This window comes from Podarcis melisellensis, assembly GCF_964234715.1.
Source record: "Podarcis melisellensis genome assembly, chromosome: 13".
Classification (NCBI taxonomy): domain Eukaryota; kingdom Metazoa; phylum Chordata; class Lepidosauria; order Squamata; family Lacertidae; genus Podarcis; species Podarcis melisellensis.
Window position 1 is genome coordinate 44654745 of NC_138545.1, and position 22440 is coordinate 44677184.

A 22440-nucleotide genomic window follows, 5' to 3' on the forward strand; every position below is an offset into this window, starting at 1 on the left:
GGAATGTTTTTGCCCGGTGCCTAATGACAGGTAACGAAGGCGCCAGAGTAAGCCTCCCTGGGGAGAGCATTCCACAAGTGGGAAGTCACCACAGAGAAGTCCCTGCTCTCGTGTTGCTGCTCTCCAGGTCTCTTGCAGAGGAAGCCCACAAGTGCAAAGGTATGCCTAGTATTCAAAGTACTAGGTCAGAGAAAGGAAATCTTTTATTAGAGCAAACAGGCTCGTTCTACCCTAGAGTAAGCATCATTATTCCTGCAAAAAAAAAACAACTGGCACAAATCTACAGCTTCAGCTGATGTCAAGAAATTCATCCTTTGAAACTGGTCTGGGTCCTATTCTGGAAGAGGTGGTTGGGTGGGCAATTGGCAGTGCACCTTTTGCTCCCCAGGGAGAAAACGGAGGGAAATGCAGGGTGGGGAAGATGAATGGCTTCTTTCTGAACTCCGGTCGCGCTGTGAAGGGCCCTGTGTCCCAGCCAGCCAAAAGGCAGCCCTGCTCTCTGTCACTCTTGAAGCTGGCCAGGTTTCAGCTCTCCATGACTTCCTTTTGCCCGCGGTGAAAAGGAAATGGGCTGGGAGGAAGAGGTGGCCAAGCAGCCAAGACAACAGCTCATTCTGCATAATTCATGGCCGTAGAATTACATAAGGATTATGAATATGAGGAGACACCCGCTCCCCAACTCACGTTGCCAGCAAATCATTCCTGCCACTTAGTTCATGCTACCTATCCGGAAGAAGCTCATCCACCCCCCCCCCCGAAATTAGGAGGATGAGGAGACGGGCAGTGCTGCCCTGGGGATGGCTCCCAAACTGCTTACAGAATGGAGACAAGCTGATGGGGCCGGGGGTGCTATCCTGCAGGTTAGATCGGCGGCCCCAAAGAGCATATATCCTAGGTGCAAAAGCGCCTGAAGAAGTTTATGCACGGATATCTTACCGCGCCAGCCCTCCTTGTTCCACCTTCATGTGCTCCTTTGCAAATCAAGAACGCAGGTCCAGGGCTGCATGAGTCAAGGCTCAGCAAAGCCTCCGAACACGTTTCAAGCGAATTCCTTTACACTGAGTAAAGCCAGCAATTCTCTTCCCCCCGCCCCCGGCGCACAGGACAGAGCTTCCAAAGGCGAAGCCGCAGTTAACCTGCGCGAATTTACGTCCCAGCCGCGTTCAGGACACTTTATCCTACTGGTTCCCCCCCCCCCCGTATCGGGGGCGCGGGGACGAGTTAAGGCACGCGGGCTCCTCTAGGGTCGCAAAAGCGCAAGGTATTAAAAAAATAAAAGTGAGATCTGCCGGCCAGCTCTGCAGAAGCTGCAGCAAGTAACTCCGGGAGCTGCCCAACTCACCTCGTCGCCTTTGCTGCGCAATTCGAAGGACTCCTCGGCTTCGTCGTCGTCCGCCCCCCCTTTGCCTGCCTCGCCATAGTCGCGTCGGAGCAAGGTGAAGCCTTGCCTGCAGCACAGCAACCACCACAAGCCGCCGGGGAACGGCATCCGGCGCCTGAGCTCGCCGCAGGAGCCTCGATCCGCGCGCGCAAGGCGAGCCAAGGAAAGGACGGTGCGCCCAGGGCGCGTTTGGAGACGCCAAAGAGGGACCCTCCCGGCGCGCAGCTCCCCGGCCGTCTGGCGCGCTCGCTCAGCCCGCTCTCGCCCCGCCCCGGCTCTCCCCGCCCCCGCGCCCGAGCTGGGGAAGAGGAGGAGGAGCAGCGCGTCCCGGCCCAGCCCCGCCGGTTGCCCCGGGAGGAGCCGCCCTTTCCGGGGGGCCGGCAGCCGGATGCGTCACGCGGACCGGCTGGGAGAGGGAGACAGGCCCGGGGCGAGCTCAGCTTCCCGCTGCCCCGGAGCCGGAGGCAAAGCAGGCGGGCGGGCTCCGGTCTGGTGCCAAAACTCAAGGATCGGGGCCGGGTGGAGCGATCGGGGCGGCTCAGAAAGCGCCGTCGGGACGGGGCTGCGCCTTTTCCCGACTTCGGCCGGAGAAGGGAAAGCGCAAGGGCGAGTTGGGGAGGGGTCTGGATCCGAGGTATCTGAAGCCTCTGATAAGGCGGCAGGGAGGCTTCTGCTCGAGAAGCAAGAGGCGCAGTTCTCCTGAGCATATGCAGAGGTTTTCGTTCCTCGGCTGCAGTGGCGTTAACCGGCTCCCCGTCCGCCCTCTTAGGTACACACCTGGAGTTGTAATGGAGGGTAATATGTGATTTCCTGGCGAACTCGGGAGGCAGGTTTCGCACGCCGAATAGCCTCCAACATTCCCCGATGGAGAGAAGGACGTCAACTGGGCAGCTTCCAACATATATAGAAACATAATGAAACGTTAAACATAAAAACTTCCTTATGTAGGGCTGCCTTGAGATGTCACCTAAAGGTTGCATAGTTACTTATCTCTTTGGCTTGGAGGTCGCCTAACGCCATACCCTCCTACATTTCTCCTATGAAAACAGGGACGTCCTAAGGAAAAGCGGGACATTCCAGGATCAAATCAGAAACCGGGACGGTATCTATGAATCTGGAACTCCCTGGAAAATAGGGACACTTGGAGGGTCTGAAAGATGTGGAACATAATAAAAAAGGAGAGTTGTTCTGAGAATGGGCAGACTCGCTTTTTCTCTATTCCATTTCCCAGGGCAAGGAATGTGTTATATGTAGGGCAGCCAAAGGCCTGGCAATTTTCATTTTTAAAAATCCTTTTGCATGACAGAAATTAAGAACTCTTAGGCACGTCAGGTTCTTTGCGGTAGCTCCAGAGAAGCTGCGAAACATTCGACTGGGGAAGACAAGTCTATCAACAGCTATCAATCACCCAACTATTAATTAGCCTCCGTTTTGGGAGGTGCTATGTGATTAAATACTAGGCTAGCCAGCAGTAGGGAAGGGTGGCTGTTGACTTCACGTCCTGCTCTTGAGTTTCCCTGGAGGCGTTTAGTTAGCCACTGTGGGAAACAGGATGTGGATTAGATGGTTTCCTTGGCCTGATCCCACAGGGCTCTTATTAGGCTTTCAAAGGCGGTGGCAGCAGGTCTGCGAATGCTTCTTCCTTCACCCATCAGCTTTTCCCATCAGCTAATGAGAAAACAAGTTGCATCTGAGGTTGTTGTTTTTTTAGTGAATTTCGTGGTTTTTGTTGCACTTACCTTACCTCTGAGGAGGCCAAGGATATTCGTGTATGGCAGTTCCTTCAGTCGACAAATCATCTCACCAGCAGTCTGCACTTTGCAGCCTCCCCAGGTGCCCAAGTTTCAGCTAGAGCTCAGGGGAAACCTTTATGAGGCAATCTTTCTTGTGAGAGGGTAAGGAAGTGTAAGGAACCAAGGAGGCTGTACATGTGCTTGAGAAATGTTTACCAGAAAGAAAAACATACACCACCCTTCTCCACCGCTCAACAGTAAGGAAGGCTCAAAACCTCGCAGCCACTGAATTTCTAAAGAACCCTGAGAATGATGCAAAAAATAAAGTAGCAATTTTTAGTTTTTTTGCAGGGGATGAAAACTCAAGTAACTGGAGGACAAATTCCAACACAGCACTGTGCAAAGTCTTTGTTATGCTGCCATATTCAAAACAACCATTTTCACATTTGATGTTAAAAATGTGTTTCTGAGTGTTCCTCTTGCTCTGTTTATACTTCACGTTACTCATGTGGAAAAGAAAGCAGAACAGCATGGAATTTTGACACTGTACATTTTTCTAGCTGCTTGTTGCAGACTGATCTAAAATAGCTAGGAAGATTTCAAATTGCGGTTTGTGGTTTTGCTTTCAAACAGCTGCAGGGAGCCTGGTTTTTACATCTCCCCCCTTGCCATTTTTCAGGTAAAAGACTGGCATGAGAGGGGCATCTGGCGCCCCTTCCATGCCCCTACCCAATTTAGGGGCCTCAGGTGGGCTTTTTTTTTTTAGGGGGGACGGACTGAAACCTATCCTGCTGCAGTCAAAATCTGAAGCTTCCATAGCTGCTTTTAATTGGGAAACATTAAAAGAAATATATAAAGAAACCCTGTCATGGCTCTCCTGAATCATATTTCAGAAATTTTGCAACTATGCATGAGGGGAGGGTGAAATGATATCAATAGGTAGCTAAACTGTGTTAAGTTGCGCCAGACAGCTAAGGTGCAATTGGTCGTTTTAGTTGTACGGTCCTAAGGACATCCCCCCCACACACTATTTAGACAGTAAGTAAGGGCTTCAAAATGTAATAAGATAACCCTGCTGCATTTGTGGGCCTTGTTGCTAATTCAGCTTGGACTTCGGCCTCCCGCAGTGCTCCCCTGATGGCATCGCTGCTGCCCAGGCTGCTGCCAAGTAGATTCCTGGAATGGCATCTCTTGCCTGGTCAGTTTATCCAAGGCAGCTGACTCTGAAAGGATTTCTGAAAGAATTATGCCCCGAGATTCCACCACCATCCCTGGTTTGGATGCGTATCTGCTTTGCAGGGAGCAGAGCTTTTGGTATCTCTCAAAATCTTTACAGATCCAATCTTCAGGGAAGGATGTCAAAAGAGCATGAGAGGGAAGTGTTAGCAGGCTGAAGGGAACGCCAAGTCTGCAGTATCTTTGGGGTGAGGACTCAGTGGGCACAGGATGCTGCCTGTTTTGGGGCAGGGGGAGGGAAGAAAACTCTTATTTTTATCCCCATATTGCGGGTTGAACTGTACACAGCAGTTCTGCAGCATAAATAGGTAAAGGGACCCCTGACCATTAGGTCCAGTCGTGACCGACTCTGGGGTTGCAGCGTTCATCTCGGTTTATTGGCCGAGGGAGCCGGCGTACAGCTTCCGGGTCATGTGGCCAGCATGACTAAGCTGCTTCTGGCGAACCAGAGCAGCGCACGGAAACACCGTTTACCTTCCTGCTGGAGCGGTACCTATTTATCTACTTGCACTTTGACGTGCTTTCAAACTGCTAGGTTGGCAAGAGCAGGGACCAAACAGCAGGAGCTCACCCCATCGCAGGGATTCGAACCGCCAACCTTCTGATTGGCAAGCCCTAGGCTCTGTGGTTTAACCTACAGCGCCACCTGCGTTCATTGCTATACATGTATTGCAGGTTGGAGGGTTCACTGAGAATAGTCTACAACAGCCCTGCCTCTATAGCGTACTGTTAATTTTGCAGGTGAGGTTGAGGATAGTTTGGTCCCCCACTCAAAAAATTCCCCACACCTCTCAGGTTGCAGCAAAGGTCAGTCTACTTAAATTGCCTCTTTGCGCTTCCAGGCGGAACCAGTCACTCAGTCACATGCTGCACTCCTGTTCCAGTGACTTGCATGCAGACTGGTTGCATTTTTAAACGTTCAAAACCTTAAAACACACATAATATACAAACATGAAGTAAGACCCAAGTTAGAACAAAGACTCCTTCCTTTGATACTAACTCTCCCCCTTGCCCAACCAATTCAGCCACAGGATCAGGTTCACACATGCAAACCAGGGCAAACTGCAACATTTTGTTGCGGACTCTTGTTCACTGCTCCCTGACACTTTTGAAAAATACCATATTTTTCATTAATGCCACTTCTGGCTGGAAACCACCTGTTTTTACTTAGTAAAACTGAAAGACACACGCTTTTAGAAAGTGTTTTTTTCTTAAAAAATGTTTAGGGGTACTCTCATTTTGATTCAAGAAAACCATCATTTTATAGTTCAAATCAGGAAAAATAAATACAGTAAAGGGAAAAAAGTACAAAGATTCACAAAATGTTTAAGGGTATGCGTACCCCTGTGTTCCCCCATAAAAAAGCACTGCTTTTAAATATATACACACAAACAAGGCTTTCAAATTTCTTACTTTTTTACCACTGGATTTTGAAAGATTCTAAGCCTTCAGACCTGTTGATAAAATGTGAGCAGTAATAAGCATGAGCTTGTTGGGCTCAGTGCCTAGTTTTCCCTCAGTTTTTTCTGATTCCCAACATCTCCCACTGTTGAGGTTTAGTAGGGGTTAAACCCGCTTGCCCCCGCCTTGGCGTAAATGCTGGGTCAATCAGCATCTCAGAACAACTGGGTGGGTTCGGGCTGAGCTCTGGACAGAGGAAATGAAGGCCTGCCAAATTCACTCCCACACTTGTCTGGCTGGGCTGGAGACTCTCCTCCCAGTGGAATTTTAACCGTCGCATGTTCTCTTTTCCCCCCTTTGCATGTAAACCCTGTTACTTTTGCAGCCGTGAAAAGTCGCATAGCCCCACACACGCAGACTGCAAGATCGAGAAACGCCCTTTCAAATAGCACCTGCAAGCATTCAAACGCGCTTGAAGTTTGGTGCGTGCATCGTGTCTCGCAGGTGATGCACCCTTCCGAACAGGTGCATCTTTGGTTAGCTTACAGCCATCCGAGCATACTGACTTATTTCAAAGGTGTGCACCCCACTTAAAAAAAAAAGATACTAGAGGGGGCTTCCAACATCCCTGATAAAACAAAAATAAAAGCCAACTCGTCACAGTGTAGTAGCGTGGGGGGTGCAGGGGGGCCCGGCCGCATCGGGCGCAACATCTGGGGGTTAGGGTTAGGGGGCGCAAATCCACGGGTTAGGGGGTGCAAATTACTTGCCTTGCCCCGGGTGCTGACAACCCACGCTACGCCACTGACTCGTCACACATTTTACTTCTGAAGGGGGGTGGGGAGTGGGGTATTCTGACATCTCCGTCAATCTAATTCTTCCCCCCCCTTCATAATATTCTTTATTGATTTTCATTAATGTACTCCACATGCACATATTATATTACATTTTACATTTATATTTGCTCCTAAGAGCCAACTCCCTTCCTTCTGGCTTTTTATATCACATCTAAATTTTTCGCATTGTCTTCATCCATTTTGTATATTCTTCTTCTTCTTTCGTATTTGTCCATAGAGTGTCTATAGCCAAATAAATCCTCCCTCTGTCAACCTAATTCAGGAGTCAGCAACCTAAGGCACATGGGCCACAAGAGGCCCACGAGGGTCGTTTAACCGGCTCACGAGCTACCCCCAAACTGAGCTGCCCACTCGCTGAGTCCCTGGACGCTGCGCTAAACCGGAGCGGCACAGGGACTCGCTTCCGTGGTGCCGGAAATCGCATCTGCGCAAATTCAGGCGCCACGAAGGGATCACCACTGGAGTGAACCGGCCCAGGCGAGGTAAACCTTGCCAACCCCTGATCTAATTGCTTCCTGTTGAGGTTTAGGGCTCTTCCATATTGTCTGTTCACTGAGCGTTCTTCCTGATTTGCTTGCACAAAAGTTAACACAGGTACTTAGATCATATCTGGTTTTATCGAGCATGCCTTCTGACTAGTTTATGGGGTGGTTGACAACGAGCGTTTGCCTCGCGCTCGTCCTGATTTGCTTGCTGCACAAGTTTCCTACATGTGGTTTGCATGTCCGGAGGCGCTCTTAGTCTCTCTGCATCTAGTCCCCTCTGCTGGGATGGATCTGCAGGTCCATCCCCGGAGGCTCGTGGAATCCCCAGGAGTCCAGACAACCTTGGGGAATTTCCAGTTGCCGCAGCTGGCACAGGTCACTCTGCAGAATATGAAGATGAGTCAGGCCTTCTGACCCCCTTCCTCCTCAGCACCCTTTTCTGCTTAGCTTATCCCAACTGGCTCCTTGGTAATTTAGGGAGCAAAGGGCAACCAAGCAGGAAGGAAGAATCATAGAATCATAGAATCATAGAGTTGGAAGAGACCACAAGGGCCATCGAGTCCAACCCCCTGCCAAGCAGGAAACACCATCAGAGCACTCCTGACATATGGTTGTCAAGCCTCTGCTTAAAGACCTCCAAAGAAGGAGACTCCACCACACTCCTTGGCAGCAAATTCCACTGTCGAACAGCTCTTACTGTCAGGAAGTTCTTCCTAATGTTTAGATGGAATCTTCTTTCTTGTAGTTTGGATCCATTGCTTCTCTGGAGCAGCAGAAAACAACCTTTCTCCCTCCTCTATGTGACATCCTTTTATATATTTGAACATGGCTATCATATCACCCCTGAAGAAGAAGAAGAAGAAGAAGAAGAAGAAGAAGAAGAAGAGGAGGAGGAGGAGGAGGAGGAGGAGGAGTAGTTTGGATTTGATATCCCGCCTTTCACTCCCTTTTAAGGAGTCTCAAAGCGGCTCACATTCTCCTTCCCCTTCCTTCCCCACAACAAACACTCTGTGAGGTGAGTGGGGCTGAGAGACTTCAGAGAAGTGTGACTAGCCCAAGGTCACCCAGCAGCTGCATGTGGAGGAGCGGGGAAGCAAACCCGGTTCACCAGATTACAAGCCCACCGCTCTTAACCACTACACCACACTGGCTCACACAGGAAGATAGCTGCAGCACAAGAAGTCTGACTGAAGACGCTAGTGGGAGCCTCTTCGGTGGCCGTGGTGTCAAGGAACAAGCAGTTATTTTCCAGCGCCATCGCATCCTTGCAGTGCCACCCCCAGCAGAGCTTTGGCGGTTCCTTCAGGGCTTTTTGCAATCTGGCCTGCCTGGGGACGTTGCAGAACCCTAGAGGGTTCTCTTGTGACATGTTCTCAAAGCTCAAAGAGGATTAGAAAACAACAACCCATGTCTGCCCTGACTCAGGCGCAACCGTTGAATCCGTATTTGGAGGTCTCCATAGTTTCACCCGCGCTAGTTTCCGTTGGGTGGATTTCAGTTGCCAAGGCCTGAGGATGTAACCAAGGTGACTGGACAAATGGGGACACACCTAATGTATGCTCAACCCTTGCCTTCTTGGCATATTATACTGAGCGGAGAGGGATTGACCAACCTGAGGTGGTTAATAGTTCGATGGCCACAGTGTTCCAGCCCAGAGGAAACATTACTGTACTCTGATATTTAGGACTTACCATCTCCCAAGCCCTGGGACGCGTGTGGCGCTGTGGTCTAAACCAGTGTTTCCCAACCGGTGTTCCGCGGCACACTAGTGTGCCGCGAGACGTTGCCTGGTGTGCCGTGGGAGGGAGGCGGGCGAGTCGGGCGGCGAGAGGCGGGGCGGCGGCGGCGAGGATCCGCGTCGAGCCGGGGGCGGCTCCGCGGTGATGGTGCCGAGGTTTCTCTCTCCATTCTCCCCTCACACACACACACACACACACACAGGAAATAACACAGGATCAGCTGACAGGATCCGGCCAATGGGGCGGCGGCGGGGCAGCGCGCACAAAAGGGAGGAACGCGAAACGGCGGCGGCGCAGGGCGGGAGGGCGGCGCATTGCGCGTGCTCAAACCCGCCCTCCGAGGCGCAGAGGGGAGCTGGGCAAGCGCCTTCTTCAACCACGCGCTCGTTTAAAAGTTTCTCTTTCAAAAAGGAAACGTGGGTTTCTTCCACCCCATTGGCTGCGACTCCGCCCACACCGTCCTCCTCCCCCTCGCCCGCCCGCGGCGCCTCGCTCCTCAGCCTCCGCCATGTACCGCTCGCTCCGCTCCCTCCAGCGCCTGAGTTGCGCCAGGGGCGCCGCCGTCCACGCGCGCCAGAGGGGCCCGCCGACCTGCAGCCGCCACGCGCAGCCACGGAGGATGGTGAGCGACGCCCCCCCGCTGCGCGCGCAATGGAGGGAGGGAGGGAGGCGCAAGGGCGTCAGAGGTGACCTTTGCTGGCCTCTTGCGGGACAGGCGCCTCCTGCGCGGCTGAGGGGCCCCTTCCCGCCTTTGTGGGCCTGACGCGGCCTCAGGGTTCCCTCCCTCTCTCCACATATATAAATTGGCTTTTATTATTAGCGCTTTCGCATTCCTTTTTCTCCCTCCCAGGAGCTCCGGTGGGGGGGGGCGGGCGGGGCTCCCCGCCATTTACCCCCCACAACAACCCTGTGAGGGAGGCCGGGCTGAGAGGATTCCAACCCGCGTCCGCCCCCGCTGCTTCCTTCAAGTGGCGTCCTGGGCGAGGACAACTTTTGACGGCCCCTCCCTCAAATATCCATCATTTTCGCAATAATTCATTTTGGTACAGCTGCTTTTTCCAACGGATCTGTTCAGTGTTGTTATTTGCGCCCCTCTGCCGCCAGCAGCGTCCCAAATACAGCGCTGCTCCCCTCCTTAGGATGCCAAGCACTCTGAATTGGGAAGTGGCCCCCTTGGGAAGAGGGAAGCTTGCCTCCAAGTAAAGATGAATATGAAAGTACCTTGTTTTTAAGGGCCTGCGGTGGTGGTGGCTGTTTAACATCCAAGGCTCACAACACAAAAACACAAAACTACATTACATGGGACAGTGGTACCTCGGGTAACTGAGGCTTCAGGTTACAGACTCCACTAACCCAGAAATATTACCTTGGGTTAAGAACTTTGCTTCAGGATGAGAACAGAAATCGTGCTCCAGCATTCAATTTTTTTTTATAATAATTAAAAAAGTTAACTACAGCTTTGAAACTTCCCAGGAGAGGCCGCCCAGCGCGGGGCTCTCGCCGTCTGCCTGCCTGGCTGCCTGCGAGCTCGGCGGGCAGCGCCTCCATCCGCAGGGCCCGCCTCGCGGCTCTCATTCCCTGCCCCTGCCAAAGCTCACCCAGCCAAGCCGCGCTCTCCTTCCTGCCTCGCTCTGCTGCCTCCTCCCCCCCCACCCCCAAAGCTTGGAGGTTCCCCGGCGCCGGCCCGCAGGTTTGACCCCCTTCTCACACCTGTTCGCGCTCCTTGCACGGAATGGGGCAGATGAGGAGGAACGGGGCTCGCCACTGCCTCCGCTCGCCCTCCCCCCCTCTGCCGGCGGTCCCGCGATTCTTGGCTTTTTGGCGGTTGGCACAGAAGGAAGGCAAGGGGGGGGGGAATTGAAACTTACACTTTCGTGCGTCCCTCCTGGCGTGACGCTGCGCGCTGACGTCACGGGGCTGTGGTGTGCCTCGAGATTTTTTTCATGAAACAAGTGTGCCTTTGCCCAAAAAAGGTTGGGAAACACTGGTCTAAACCACAGAGCCTAGGGCTTGCTGATCAGAAGGTCAATGGTTCAAATCCCCGTGATGGGGTGAGCTCCCTTTATGGTGTAGTGGTTAAGAGCGGTAGACTCATAATCTGGTGAACTGGGTTCGCATCTCCGCTCCTCCACATGCAGCTGCTGGGTGACCATGGGCCAGTCACACTTCTTCGAAGTCTCTCGGCCCCACTCACCTCACAGAGTGTTTGTTGTGGGGGAGGAAGGGAAAGGAGAATGTTAGCCGCTTTGAGACTCCTTCGGGTAGTGATAAAGCGGGATATCAAATCCAAACTCTTCTTCTTCTTTGTTTGGTCCCAGCTCCTGCCAACCTAGCAGTTCGAAAGCACATCAAAGTGCAAGTAGATAAATAGGTACCACTCCGGCGGGAAGGTAAACGGTGTTTCTGTGCGCTGCTCTGGTTTGCCAGAAGCGGCTTAGTCATGCTGGCCACATGACCCGGAAGCTGTCTGCGGACAAACACCGGCTCCCTCGGCCTATAGAGTGAGATGAGAGCGCAACCCCAGAGTCGCCCACGACTGGACCTAATAGTAAGGGGTCCCTTTACCTTTACCTAGTCTCCCAAGGGGGCCTACGATCTGACTTCGCAAAGCAGGCCCAACCCCTGACGTCCCCTCTGGGAAAAGAGAAGTCTATCTGCTGGTGCTACACCATGCTAGTTCTTGTCACTTGCAGCCGTTTGGGGAAGTGGCAAGCCTGGGAACTTGAGTCTAGTCTTCCACAGGAAATGAATCAAAAGAGAAGTCCCCCCTTAGGAAGGCCGCTTCCCCACAACGGTGGAGACGTTCCTCAGGCGGGGATTTCGTGGAAAGAGGAAGCTGCGCGTGAAAGCCATCGCTTAGGCCCAGCACCTGTTTTCAACGTCCGCCACAAGGACGTTTTCCTGTGAGAGGTGAAGGAGAAGAGGACACCTCACCCAGACACCCCGTTTCTCGTTCAGAAGTCAACGGGATGGGTGGCTGGGTCTTTGTGCCGTGCTGGGGAAAGGGCACCCTCACACCCCACCAGCACTTGCCCACCACTCTGCCTGGTGCCTGCAAGGATACATTACACGTGTAATGATACACTGGGCAAAGGATTTGGGGTATAACATTCAGACTGCAGATTGGGAAAGGCTGTGGAAAACAGATTTGAAATTCACAGCATGTTGTACACTGAAAGAAAATTAGATGAAAATATTGTACCAGTGGTATTTGACGCTTAGTTAGCAAAAATGTATAGAACAAGTATAAATACCTGTAAAGAAAAAGGAAGTACCTTTTATCATATGTGGTGGCTGTGTAAGGTAATAAAGACTTTATGGGAAATGATATATAATGAACTGTGAAAAAATGTGTAAAATTACCATTTCAAAGGAAGGGCCAGACTACCTGGAAAGGCAATCAGATAAGGCATTATCAGAAAGCGTGGCAGACAGGAAAAACAACATTCAAATTTCTGTTGTAGACCACCTTTTCTGTGATGTAGGTATGATGTTTGTGGGGGGTGGTCTTGGGTTACACCCCTTCTGTGATGTATGTAAGATGTATGGAGGGGTGGTCTGGAACTCCAGGGCAGGGAATTTTAAATGTCAGCGCAGGTGGTGATGTGGGTTAAACCACAGAGCCTAGGACTTGCCGATCAGAATGTTGGCGGTTCGAATCTCCGTGACGCGGTGAGCTCCCGTTGCTCGGTCCCTGCTCCTGCCAACCTAGCAGTTCAAAAGCACATCAAAGTGCAAGTAGATAAATAGGTACCACTCTGGCAGGAAGGTAAACGGCGTTTCCGTGCGCTGCTCTGGTTCGCCAGAAGCGGCTTAGTCATGCTGGCCACATGACCTGGAAGCTGTACGCCAGCTCCCTCGGCCAGTAAAGCGAGATGAGCACCGCAACCCCAGAGACAGCCACGACTGGACCTAATGGTCATTTACCTTTATATAAGGGCAGGCACACCTTGGTTCGGGGTCCTCCTCCTCTCCTGCTTCTGAGCGGAGCACCCTGTTGCAACAGCTTTAATAAATATCAGGCTTACTAGCTGCTTCGCTTCTCAATATTCTCTGGTTGGCCTCTGTTATTTTCTCCTACCAATAGGGAACCCACTTAAAGACTCTATACGGGCTCTTGGATGCCCCATAAGGGAAGAAGGGCAGATTTTGTTTACAACACTTCCCACAGGCATCTGGTTGGCCACTGTAAGAACGGGGTACTGGACTAGGTGGGCCATTGGTCCGGACCCTCCAAATATCTCTATTTTCCAGGGACAGTCCCAGATTTATGGAAGCCGTCCCGGTTTCTGATTTGACCCTGAAATGTCCCGCTTTCCCTTAAGACGTCCCTATTTTAATGTTGGAGGACATGCTCTTACGTTCTTAGGCACTAAATAACTTTTGACAGCCTATGTAAGATTCGGAAGAAGGCACAAACAAACAAACAAACAGATCTTAACTGTACTTAATCCAATCTTAGTAACATTGTTAAGTGACTTCCTCAAATCCCCCTGGCTGAATTTCAGTGTACAGTGGTACCTCAGGTTAAGTACTTAATTTGTTCCAGAGGTCCGTTCTTAACTTGAAACTGTTCTTAACCTGAAGCACCACTTTAGCTAATGGAGCCTCCTGCTGCCACCGCGCCACCAGAGCATGATTTCTGTTCTCATCCTGAAGCAAAGTTCTTAACCTGAAGCACTATTTCTGGGTTATTGGAGTCTGTAACCTGAAGCATATGTAACCTGAGGTACCACTATATATTATTTTAACAGTTTTCCAAAACAGATTTCTCATAAAATTAACTTCAACACTTAACATATTTCTTTCTTTTCATTTTAACTTTAAACATATTATTCTATAACATCACATAATTAAATCCTAAGCCTATCTGTTATCTGCAAGTTTTTCCAATTAAGTTATCTTAGCATATTTGACTAAATATTCTTTGAATTTCATCCATTCCTTCTGGTACTCCTCCTCCTTCTGTTCACGGACTCTTCCAGTCAGGTCAGCTAGGTCTGAAAAGTCCATCATCTTCATCTGCCATTCCTCCACTGCTGGGACTTCTTGTGATTTCCAATTCTTGGCTAACAAAATTCTAGCTGCAGTTGTGGCATACAAAAACAATCTAACATCTTTTGGGGGCAATTCCAAACCTATTATTCCAAGAAGAAAGGCCTCTGGTTTCTTAATAAATGTATATGTCAATATTTTTTTCAGTTCATTATAAATCTTCTCCCAGAAGTCTTTCACCTTGGGGCAGGTCCACCACATATGATGAAAAGTACCCTCTTTTTCTTTACATTTCCAACATAAGTTATCACTATTATGATATATCATTGCTAATTTTACAGGTGTTAAGGTAAAGGTAAAGGGACCCCTGACCATTAAGTCCAGTCACGACCGACTCTGTGGTTGCGGCGCTCATCTCGCTTTATTGGCTGAGGGAGCCGGCGTACAGCTTCTGGGTCATGTGGCCAGCATGACTAAGCCGCTTCTGGCGAACCAGAGCAGCGCACGGAAACGCCGTTTACCTTCCCGCCAGAGCGGTACCTATTTATCTACTTGCACTTTGACGTGCTTTCGAACTGCTAGGTTGGCAGGAGCAGGGACCGAGCAATGGGAGCTCACCCCATCACGGGGATTTGAACCGCCGACCTTCTGATCTGCAAGTCCTAGGCTCTGTGGTTTAACCCACAGCGCCACCCGCGTCCCAGGAGTTAGGTACCATCTAGACATCATTTTCATAATATTTCCCTTTAACACTGTACATGCAGTGAACTTAACCCCTTTCCTCCACAACAGCAGTTCACCCTTAGCAGAAGCACCACGGAAGGTGTGGAGCGTGCCGGGAATTGCCTGAGCGGGGCTGCATTGACTTGACTTTTCTTTTGCCGCAGCTTTATCGACGGAGGGAGGCTCTGCACAAGTTCCTGTTCCCCGTTCCCCTTTCCCCCTTCGCATCCTGCTGGCCTTTAAATGCTGGCAGGCCCCCATCCCTCACTCTGCAGGCTTAGATCAGGGATTCTGCTGGATTCTCTGCTCCCATAGCTGCCATGCTGGTAGGTAGGGGACAAATCCAAACCCTGCAGGCGAAGGCAGGGCAGCTTCAGGCCTGCTCCATCTTCTCTCGCTTAGGAGCAGCTAAACCGGCTTGGCTGCTTTGCTGTCAACGCGAGGTCGCCTGGAGCGTTCAGATGGGTTGAAAGAGGCAGAAACGCAGCATGGGGACGGCCGTGTACAGTGGCTTACTGGCCCAGCGCCCCGCCCTGGTGTGGTTGGGGCCCCGTGCTTTTGGGCAGCTGTACGGCAAGCCGAAGTTCAACAGGTGCAGCTTTTGCTTGCCACAATAATAATAATAATAATAATAATATTTTTTTATTTATACCCTGCCCATCTGGCTGGGCTTCCCCAGCCACTCTGGACAGCTTCCAAAAAAATATTAAAATACTGTAATACATCAAACATTCAGATGTCTTCTAAAAGTCTGGTAGTAGTTGTTCTCTTTGACATCTGGTGGGAGGGCATTCCACAGGGCGGGTGCCACTACCGAGAAGGCCCTCTGCCTGGTTCCCTGTAACTTGGCTTCTCACAGTGAGGGAACTGCCAGAAGGCCCTCGGTGCTGGACCTCAGTGTCTGGGAAGAACGATGGGGGTGGAGACACTCCTTCAGATATACTGGACCGAGGCCGTTTAGGGCTTTCAAGGTCAGCACCAACACTTTGAATTGTGCTCGGAAACGTACTGGGAGCCAATGTAGGTCTTTCAAGACCGGTGTTATATGGTCTCGCCGGCCACTCCCAGTCACCAGTCTGGCTGCCACGTTCTGGATTAGTTGTAGTTTCCGGGTCACCTTCAAAGGTAGCCCCACGTAGAGCGCATTGCAGTAGTCCAAGCGGGAGATAACCAGAGTATGTGCCACTCTGGCAAGGCAGTCTGTGGGCAGGTAGGGTCTCAGCCTGTGTACCAAATGGAGCTGGTAAACAGCTGTCCTGGACACAGAATTGACCTGCGCCTCCATGGACAGCTGTGTGTCCAAAATGACTCCCAGGCTGCGCACCTGGTCCTTCAGGGGCACAGTTACCCCATTCAGGACCAGGGAATCCTCCACACCTGCCCGCCTCCTGTCCCCCAGAAACAGTACTTCTGTCTTGTCAGGATTCAATCTCAATCTGTTAGCCACTTTGGCTTGCCTCATGCGCCTGCAACATCAGGCAGAAGTGCTGGTTGAAATTATGCCTGCCATGCAGCTGTTGCAAAAGATAAAAGAGCCCTGCCTGGAACTAATCTCTATCCTGACCTCCATATGAGGAAAACAATGGAAGAGCAGAAACCGACACATACACACAAATGCAAGCAAACAGAAAATAACATTGCAAAGTATTGGAACAGTAAAGGCAGCAGGATCCCATGGAAAATACTATACAGTGGTACCTTGGTTCTTAAACTTAATCCGTTCCGGAAGTCCGTTCCAAAACCAAAGCGTTCCAAAACCAAGGCGTGCTTTCCCATATAAAGTAATGCAAAACAGATTAATCCGTTCCAGACTTTTAAAAACAACCACTAAGACAGCAATTTAACATGAATTTTACTCTCTAACGAGACAATTGATCCATCAGATGAAAGCAAGAATAAGACAGTGTTGTAGATGATAAAAATTAAAAATAACGTTTTTTCTTACTTGCACTGATAATAGCCATTATTTGTTTTTATCCATTTCCACAGTCACACAGTCATTCATTTAATCAGTAGCTGAACTGGGTTCCACACAGTCACAAAAACAAAAGCGCAAAATAAATAGCAAAAAGAAAAGTGCCAAACAATCTGTTGCAGAAGTCTGTTTGACTTCTGAAATGTTCGAAAACCGAGGCGCAGCTTCCGATTGGTGCAGGCGCCCCAGAAACAATAGCTGACAGCCGCATCAGACGTTCAGCTTCCAAAAAACATTCAAAAACCAGAACACTTATTTCTGGGTTTTTGGCGTTTGGGAACCAAGGCGTTTGAGTACCAAGGCGTTTCAGAACCAAGGTACCACTGTATTAACTGAATGCCTTAGAGCAGGCACCCCCAAACTCAGCCCTCCAGATGTTTTGGGACAACAATTCCTATCATCCCTGACCACTGGTCCTGTTAGCTAGGGATGATGGGAGTTGTGGTCCCAAAACATCTGGAGGGCCAAGTTTGGGGGTGCCTGCCTTAGAGCAAGGATGGGTGTTTATTGTGGGGGTGGTGCCCCTCATCTATGCATATATATTTTTTGCAGCACCCACATGATGTGGTTGGCATCAGAGTGCCCATGCCCCCACTGACATTTAATCTGGAGTTACCCTTTCCAGAGGAAATGTGAAACAAACCACCCTGTTACCAATGTCCCGGTTGCAACATCTCGACAATGCGCTTGCAAATTAATCCCTCACTGGGAATTCACCCCTAAGTAACTTTACCCCTGCAGCTCAGTTGCCCTATCAGCGCAATGGGACTAACTGTGACTCGGGTGTTGATGCAGGTGGGAGAAGTTGGGTTTTGCAGAGAGGAAGGGTGGACTCACCAAGCGGGGAGGAGGAGAAGGGTTCGAGGAGCCCTAGAAGGAAGGTACAGACTCTTTCAAGACTTGATAAATATGGTAAAGGTAAAGGGACCCCTGACCGTTAGGTCCAATCATAACTGACTCTGAGGTTGCGGTGCTCTTCTCGCTTTATTGGCTGAGGGAGCCGGCGTACAGCTTCCAGGTCATGTGGCCAGCATGACTAAGCCGCTTCTGGCGAACCAGAGCAGCACACGGAAACGCCGTTTACCTTCCCGCCAGAGCGGTACCTATTTATCTACTTTGACATGCATTTGAACTGCTAGGTGGGCAGGAGCAGGGACTGAGCAACGGGAGCTCACCCCGTCACGGGGATTCAAACCGCCGACCTTCTGATCAGCAAGTCCTAGGCTCTGTGGTTTAACCCACAGCGCCACCCGCATCCCTGATAAATGTGGTACTCTACATCTTTTTAACTGCTGCCGTTTTCGCGTTTTGGGTGTTGGGAGTTTGCTTTTATTGACGCATGAGGATTTACGTAGTGCTGTTTTGTTTTTATGTGAGCCGCCATGAGAGGGTTTTGCCCCGAGAGGCAGCCGGCCATTTCAAATAAACAAGGAGCTGGAGAATAAGGGTGATGCCAGAGGGAAGAGATGGTATCCGCCTCCGCACCGCACCCTCCACTCCAGCAAAATTCCACAAACCTTTCCCTAATAAAAATGACAAGCAGAAAACCACAAGGCTGCCTGTAAAAATTTAGTCAAGGGCTAAATTAGAAGCAGAGAGCGTAGGAACATCTGGCCGTAGATAGATGTTATTGTGAGAATGTAAAAAAGTGAGTCACATCCGGCAGTTTTACAAAAGGTCCAAACTTTTATACTGCGGCGAAAAGTAGGGGAGCAAGGGGGCAAACCGTTGCAGCATGGCGAAGCCTGGGCTATGCCGTGCAAAAGCCACAGGTTTAAACGATTGGCTCTTTTCTGCGACATGCAAAACTGCCCGCTGGTGAGAGGTCCTTGCCAGCCTTTCCAACTTTGAGAAGGGCTCTGGAGTGGTTTGTTTTCAGCTCAGAGCATGAGGTTCTTAATATCTGGGTTGTGGGTTCAAAGACTTACTTTTCAGGGGATTGGACCACAGTGGTACCTCGGGTTGAGAACTTAATTCGTTCTGGAGATCCATTCTTAGCCTGAAACTGTTCGTAACCTGAGGTACCACTTTAGCTAATGGGGCCTCCCACTGCTGCTGTGCCGCTGGCGCGCAATTTCTGTTCTCATCCTGAAGCAAAGTTCTTAACCCGAGGTACTATTTAAGGGTTAGCAGAGTCTGTAACCTGAAGCGTCTGTAACCCGAGGTACCACTGTACTAGATGATCTAAGTGGTCCCTTCCACAGTGGCATTTGACTTCTAGTAAGTGAGCAAAGTGGAAGACAGAAGTGCTTGGCATGCTCTGGTCCATGGGGTCACGAAGAGTCGGACACGACTAAACGACTAAACAACAACAACAACAAGTGAGCAAAAGGGATGCGGGTGGCGCTGTGGTCTAAACCACTGAGCCTCTCAGGCTTGCCGATCAGAAGGTTGGTGGTTCTAATCCCCGTGACGGGGTGAGCTCCCGTTGCTCGGTCCCAGCTCCTGCCAACCTAGCAGTTTGAAAGCACGTCAGAGTGCAAGTAGATAAATAGGTACCGCTCTGGCGGGAAGGTAAACGGCGTTTCCGTGCGCTGCTCTGGTTCGCCAGAAGCGGCTTAGTCATGCTGGCCACATGACCTGGAAGCTGTACACCGGCTCCCTGGGCCAATAAAGTGAGATGAGCGCCGCATCCCCAGAGTCTCCTCTCCCGCTTTGCTCCTTTAAAGAAGCAGGCTCTCTGTCCCTCTCTCCTCCCCACTCAGCGGCTCTTCTCCCGCTTTGCTGTTTCAAAGCAAGCCACGGAGGAGGGAAGGAAGGGGAACCATGGATCTTCTGCTCACGACTGCAGCAGATCCCCCCCGCCACCCATAGGCATTCCCTCCATAACACGCACAGACATTTCCCCTTACTTTCTAGGAGCTAAAAAGTGAGTCTTATGGTGCAAAAAATATGGTAGCTTCTTTCTACAGATGGTATTTAACTCCTGTAAAATTAGCAAAGATATATGTGGCAATCTATGTTGGAAATGTAAAGAAAAGGAAGGAACATATGTGGTGGACCTGTCCCAAGGTGAAAGATTTCTGGGAAAAGATTTATAATGAATTGAAAAAAAATGTTGAAATATACATTTATAAAGAAACCAGAGCCCTTTCTTCTTGAAATAACAGGTTTGGAATTGCCCAATAAAGATGTTAAATTATTTTTGTATGCCCCAACTGCTGCTCGTATTTTGTTAGCTAAAAAGTGGAAAAACAATGATAGAAGAATGGCAGATGAAGATGATGGATTTTTCGGAGCTAGCTGACCTAACCGGAAGAGTCCACGACCAGAAGGAGGAGGAGTATCAGGAAGAGTGGATCAAATTTAATGATTATTTAGTTAAATATGTTAAGTTAAATTAACTGAAAACAGCTTGCAGATACTTAATTGGCTGAGGATTTTATTTATGTTAAGTGATGAATTAATATGTTTAATTCCATAATGTGAAGATTTAAGGATGCTAATGTTTAAGTTAAATTTTAAGAATTGGGATTTGGAAAACCCTTAAAAGGACATGCAATGAAATTCAACCAAGGGGAAGCGAGGAAGTCACTTAACAAAGTTAATAAGTGTAATTTTCAATAAGGCTATGATTTATGTTTGTTTGTCTTGTGTGTTTGTTTGTTTGTTTATAATATTGTGAAAACCAATAATTTTTTGGGGAAAAAAACAAATGTGCTATATAGTGTGCATGCAGCCTTAATTCAGTGTTGGTGACAGAGCAATGTTCTCCGCTATGCTGGAAGGCAGTAGGCTGGCTGGCTTAGAGGGCACAGGACAGGCCTCCAATATCTGGCCACTCCCTCCCTCCCAGGGAGGGCAGCTGCCTTACTCTGCCTAACAGTAGGACCGGCCCTGTTTATTTGTAGGATGTTGCCAGTGTCATGATGGGACCTGGTTGTGGGGAACAGAGCGGCCCCTGAGAATGCAGAAGTTGGTCACCCATTCTTTACAAAGCTTCCTCTGCCCATCAGCCGAGCCTGAGTCACAAGTTCCTCTCTTGTGTACACTGTGTTTCACGTCCTTTTTATTTTTGCAGGTGCCTTGCATATGATAATTCAGGAACAGGTACTTAAGTCAGTGTGAATCATAACCCGATCAGCTTAAATTTTCAGACCGAGCCAGGAATTATATTTTCAAATTGGAATAAAATACTACTAAAAAAGAGAGGAAGAAATAATAAGAAAAACGAAAGAAGTATTCTCTCTCCCCTTCTCTCTCTGTTATCCAAACCTGTCAAAAGTACAGTGCTACCTCGGGTTAAGTACTTAATTCGTTCCGGAGGTCAGTTCTTAGCCTGAAACTGTTCTTAACCTGAAGCACCACTTTAGCTAATGGAGCTCCTGCTGCCACTGCATGATTTCTGTTCTCATCCTGAGGTAAAGTTTTTAACTCGAGGTACTATTTTTGGGTTAGCGGAGTCTGTAACCTGAAGCGTATGTAAGCTGAAGCGTATGTAACCCGAGGTACCACTGTAATACTATGGTGCACAAGTACATGAATTCTTATTAGTACTTCTGCCTTTCAAATTAAATTTCATGGGTACGATCCTATACCTCAGATCCATGAACTGAGAGGTTTTAGAACAGTGTTTCCCAAACTTCGGCGTCCAACAGTTTTTGGACTACAACTCTCATCATCCCTAGTGTTGTAAACAAAAACTACTCCCTTTCCCTTATGGCGTACACAAGAGCCCTTATAGAGTACTTTGTAGGTTCTCCATCAGTAGGAGAAAATAACAGAGGCCAACCAGAGAATATTGAGAAGCAAAGCAGCTAGTAAGCCTGATCTTTATTAAAGCTGTTGCAACAGGGTGCTCCCCTCACACACAGGAGAGAGGAGGAGGACCCCGAACCGTGCGCGCAAGCCCTTATATAGACTTTTGAACTGCCCACCCTGGAGCTCAAGACCACCCCTCCATACATCATACATACATCACAGAAGGGGTGTAGCCCAAGACCACCCCCCACTACATCATATATATGAGAAGGGGCGGACTACAACAGAAATCTGAGTGCGTTTTTTTTATCCTGTCTGCCAGGTTACCTGATTGGATTACCTGGGCATCCTGGCCATTCTTTTGTTATGATAACTACTGTGGGGTTTCAGACACGTGGCTTATACATTTATGTATAAGTATAAAATTCTTATACTGTAACGCTAGCTAGTAGGACCAGTGGTCAGGGATGATGGGATTTGTAGTCCCAAAACAGCTGGACACCCAATTTGAGAAACCCTGGTTTAGAAGATGGAGTAAGCTCAGCAGAACCAGAGCTATGTTGCCCAATGGACATGGCATGCACACCAGTGGAACACCCATGATGCCCTGATATTAAACGCCACTGATGAAGATAATCCAGTAAACCAATCAAAAGCAGGGTGGAGGTATGGACAGGATATAGGCGGAGCAAACTAATGCCAAATCCTATGGCGCTTCATTCCCCAGGCACACCCATGTTGACAAGACTTTGGACCAGGTCCAGGCCTAGCATGAGAAATTTCCCTCTCATTGACCTCGATGGGAGGGAGAAATGAAAAACAGCTTTTCCCACCCGCTGTGGCAGAGAAATGGAGATGCGGGTGGCGCTGTGGTCTAAACCACTGAATCTCTTGGGCTTGCCGATCAGAAGGTTGGCGGTTCGAATCCCCATGACGGGGTGAGCTCCCGTTGCTTGGTCCCAGCTCCTGGCAACCTAGCAGTTCGAAAGCACACCAGTGCAAGTAGATAAATAGGTACCGCTCCGGCGGGAAGGTAAACGGCGTTTCTGTGCGCTCTGGTTTTTGTCACGGTGTTCCATTGTGCCAGAAGCAATTTAGTCATGCTGGCCACATGACCCGGAAAGCTGTCTGTGGACAAAGGCCGGCTCCCTTCTGTATTATTATTGTTTTTATCTTATGTTGTATTAATTTTATCTTTACTTGTACCAATGTAC

At 49.6% G+C, this 22440-nt stretch overlaps 1 protein-coding gene across 2 annotated transcripts in view; it reads right to left on the reverse strand.

Annotated features, from left to right (window-relative positions):
• The window catches only part of PLEKHH3 (pleckstrin homology, MyTH4 and FERM domain containing H3), a 36867-nt gene extending 34378 nt beyond the window's left edge, over positions 1-2489 (reverse strand). The window contains exon 1 of one of the 2 annotated variants that reach the window (XM_081884088.1): positions 2159-2489. In XM_081884088.1, coding sequence (XP_081740214.1) covers positions 2159-2239 — 81 coding nt within the window. In that variant the 5' untranslated portion in view covers positions 2240-2489. Of the gene's footprint in view, positions 1-1342; positions 1628-2158 lie in introns of those variants that run through there. The other variant, XM_081884087.1, reaches the window with a different exon arrangement.
• Between the last annotated feature and the right edge of the window lie 19951 nt (positions 2490-22440).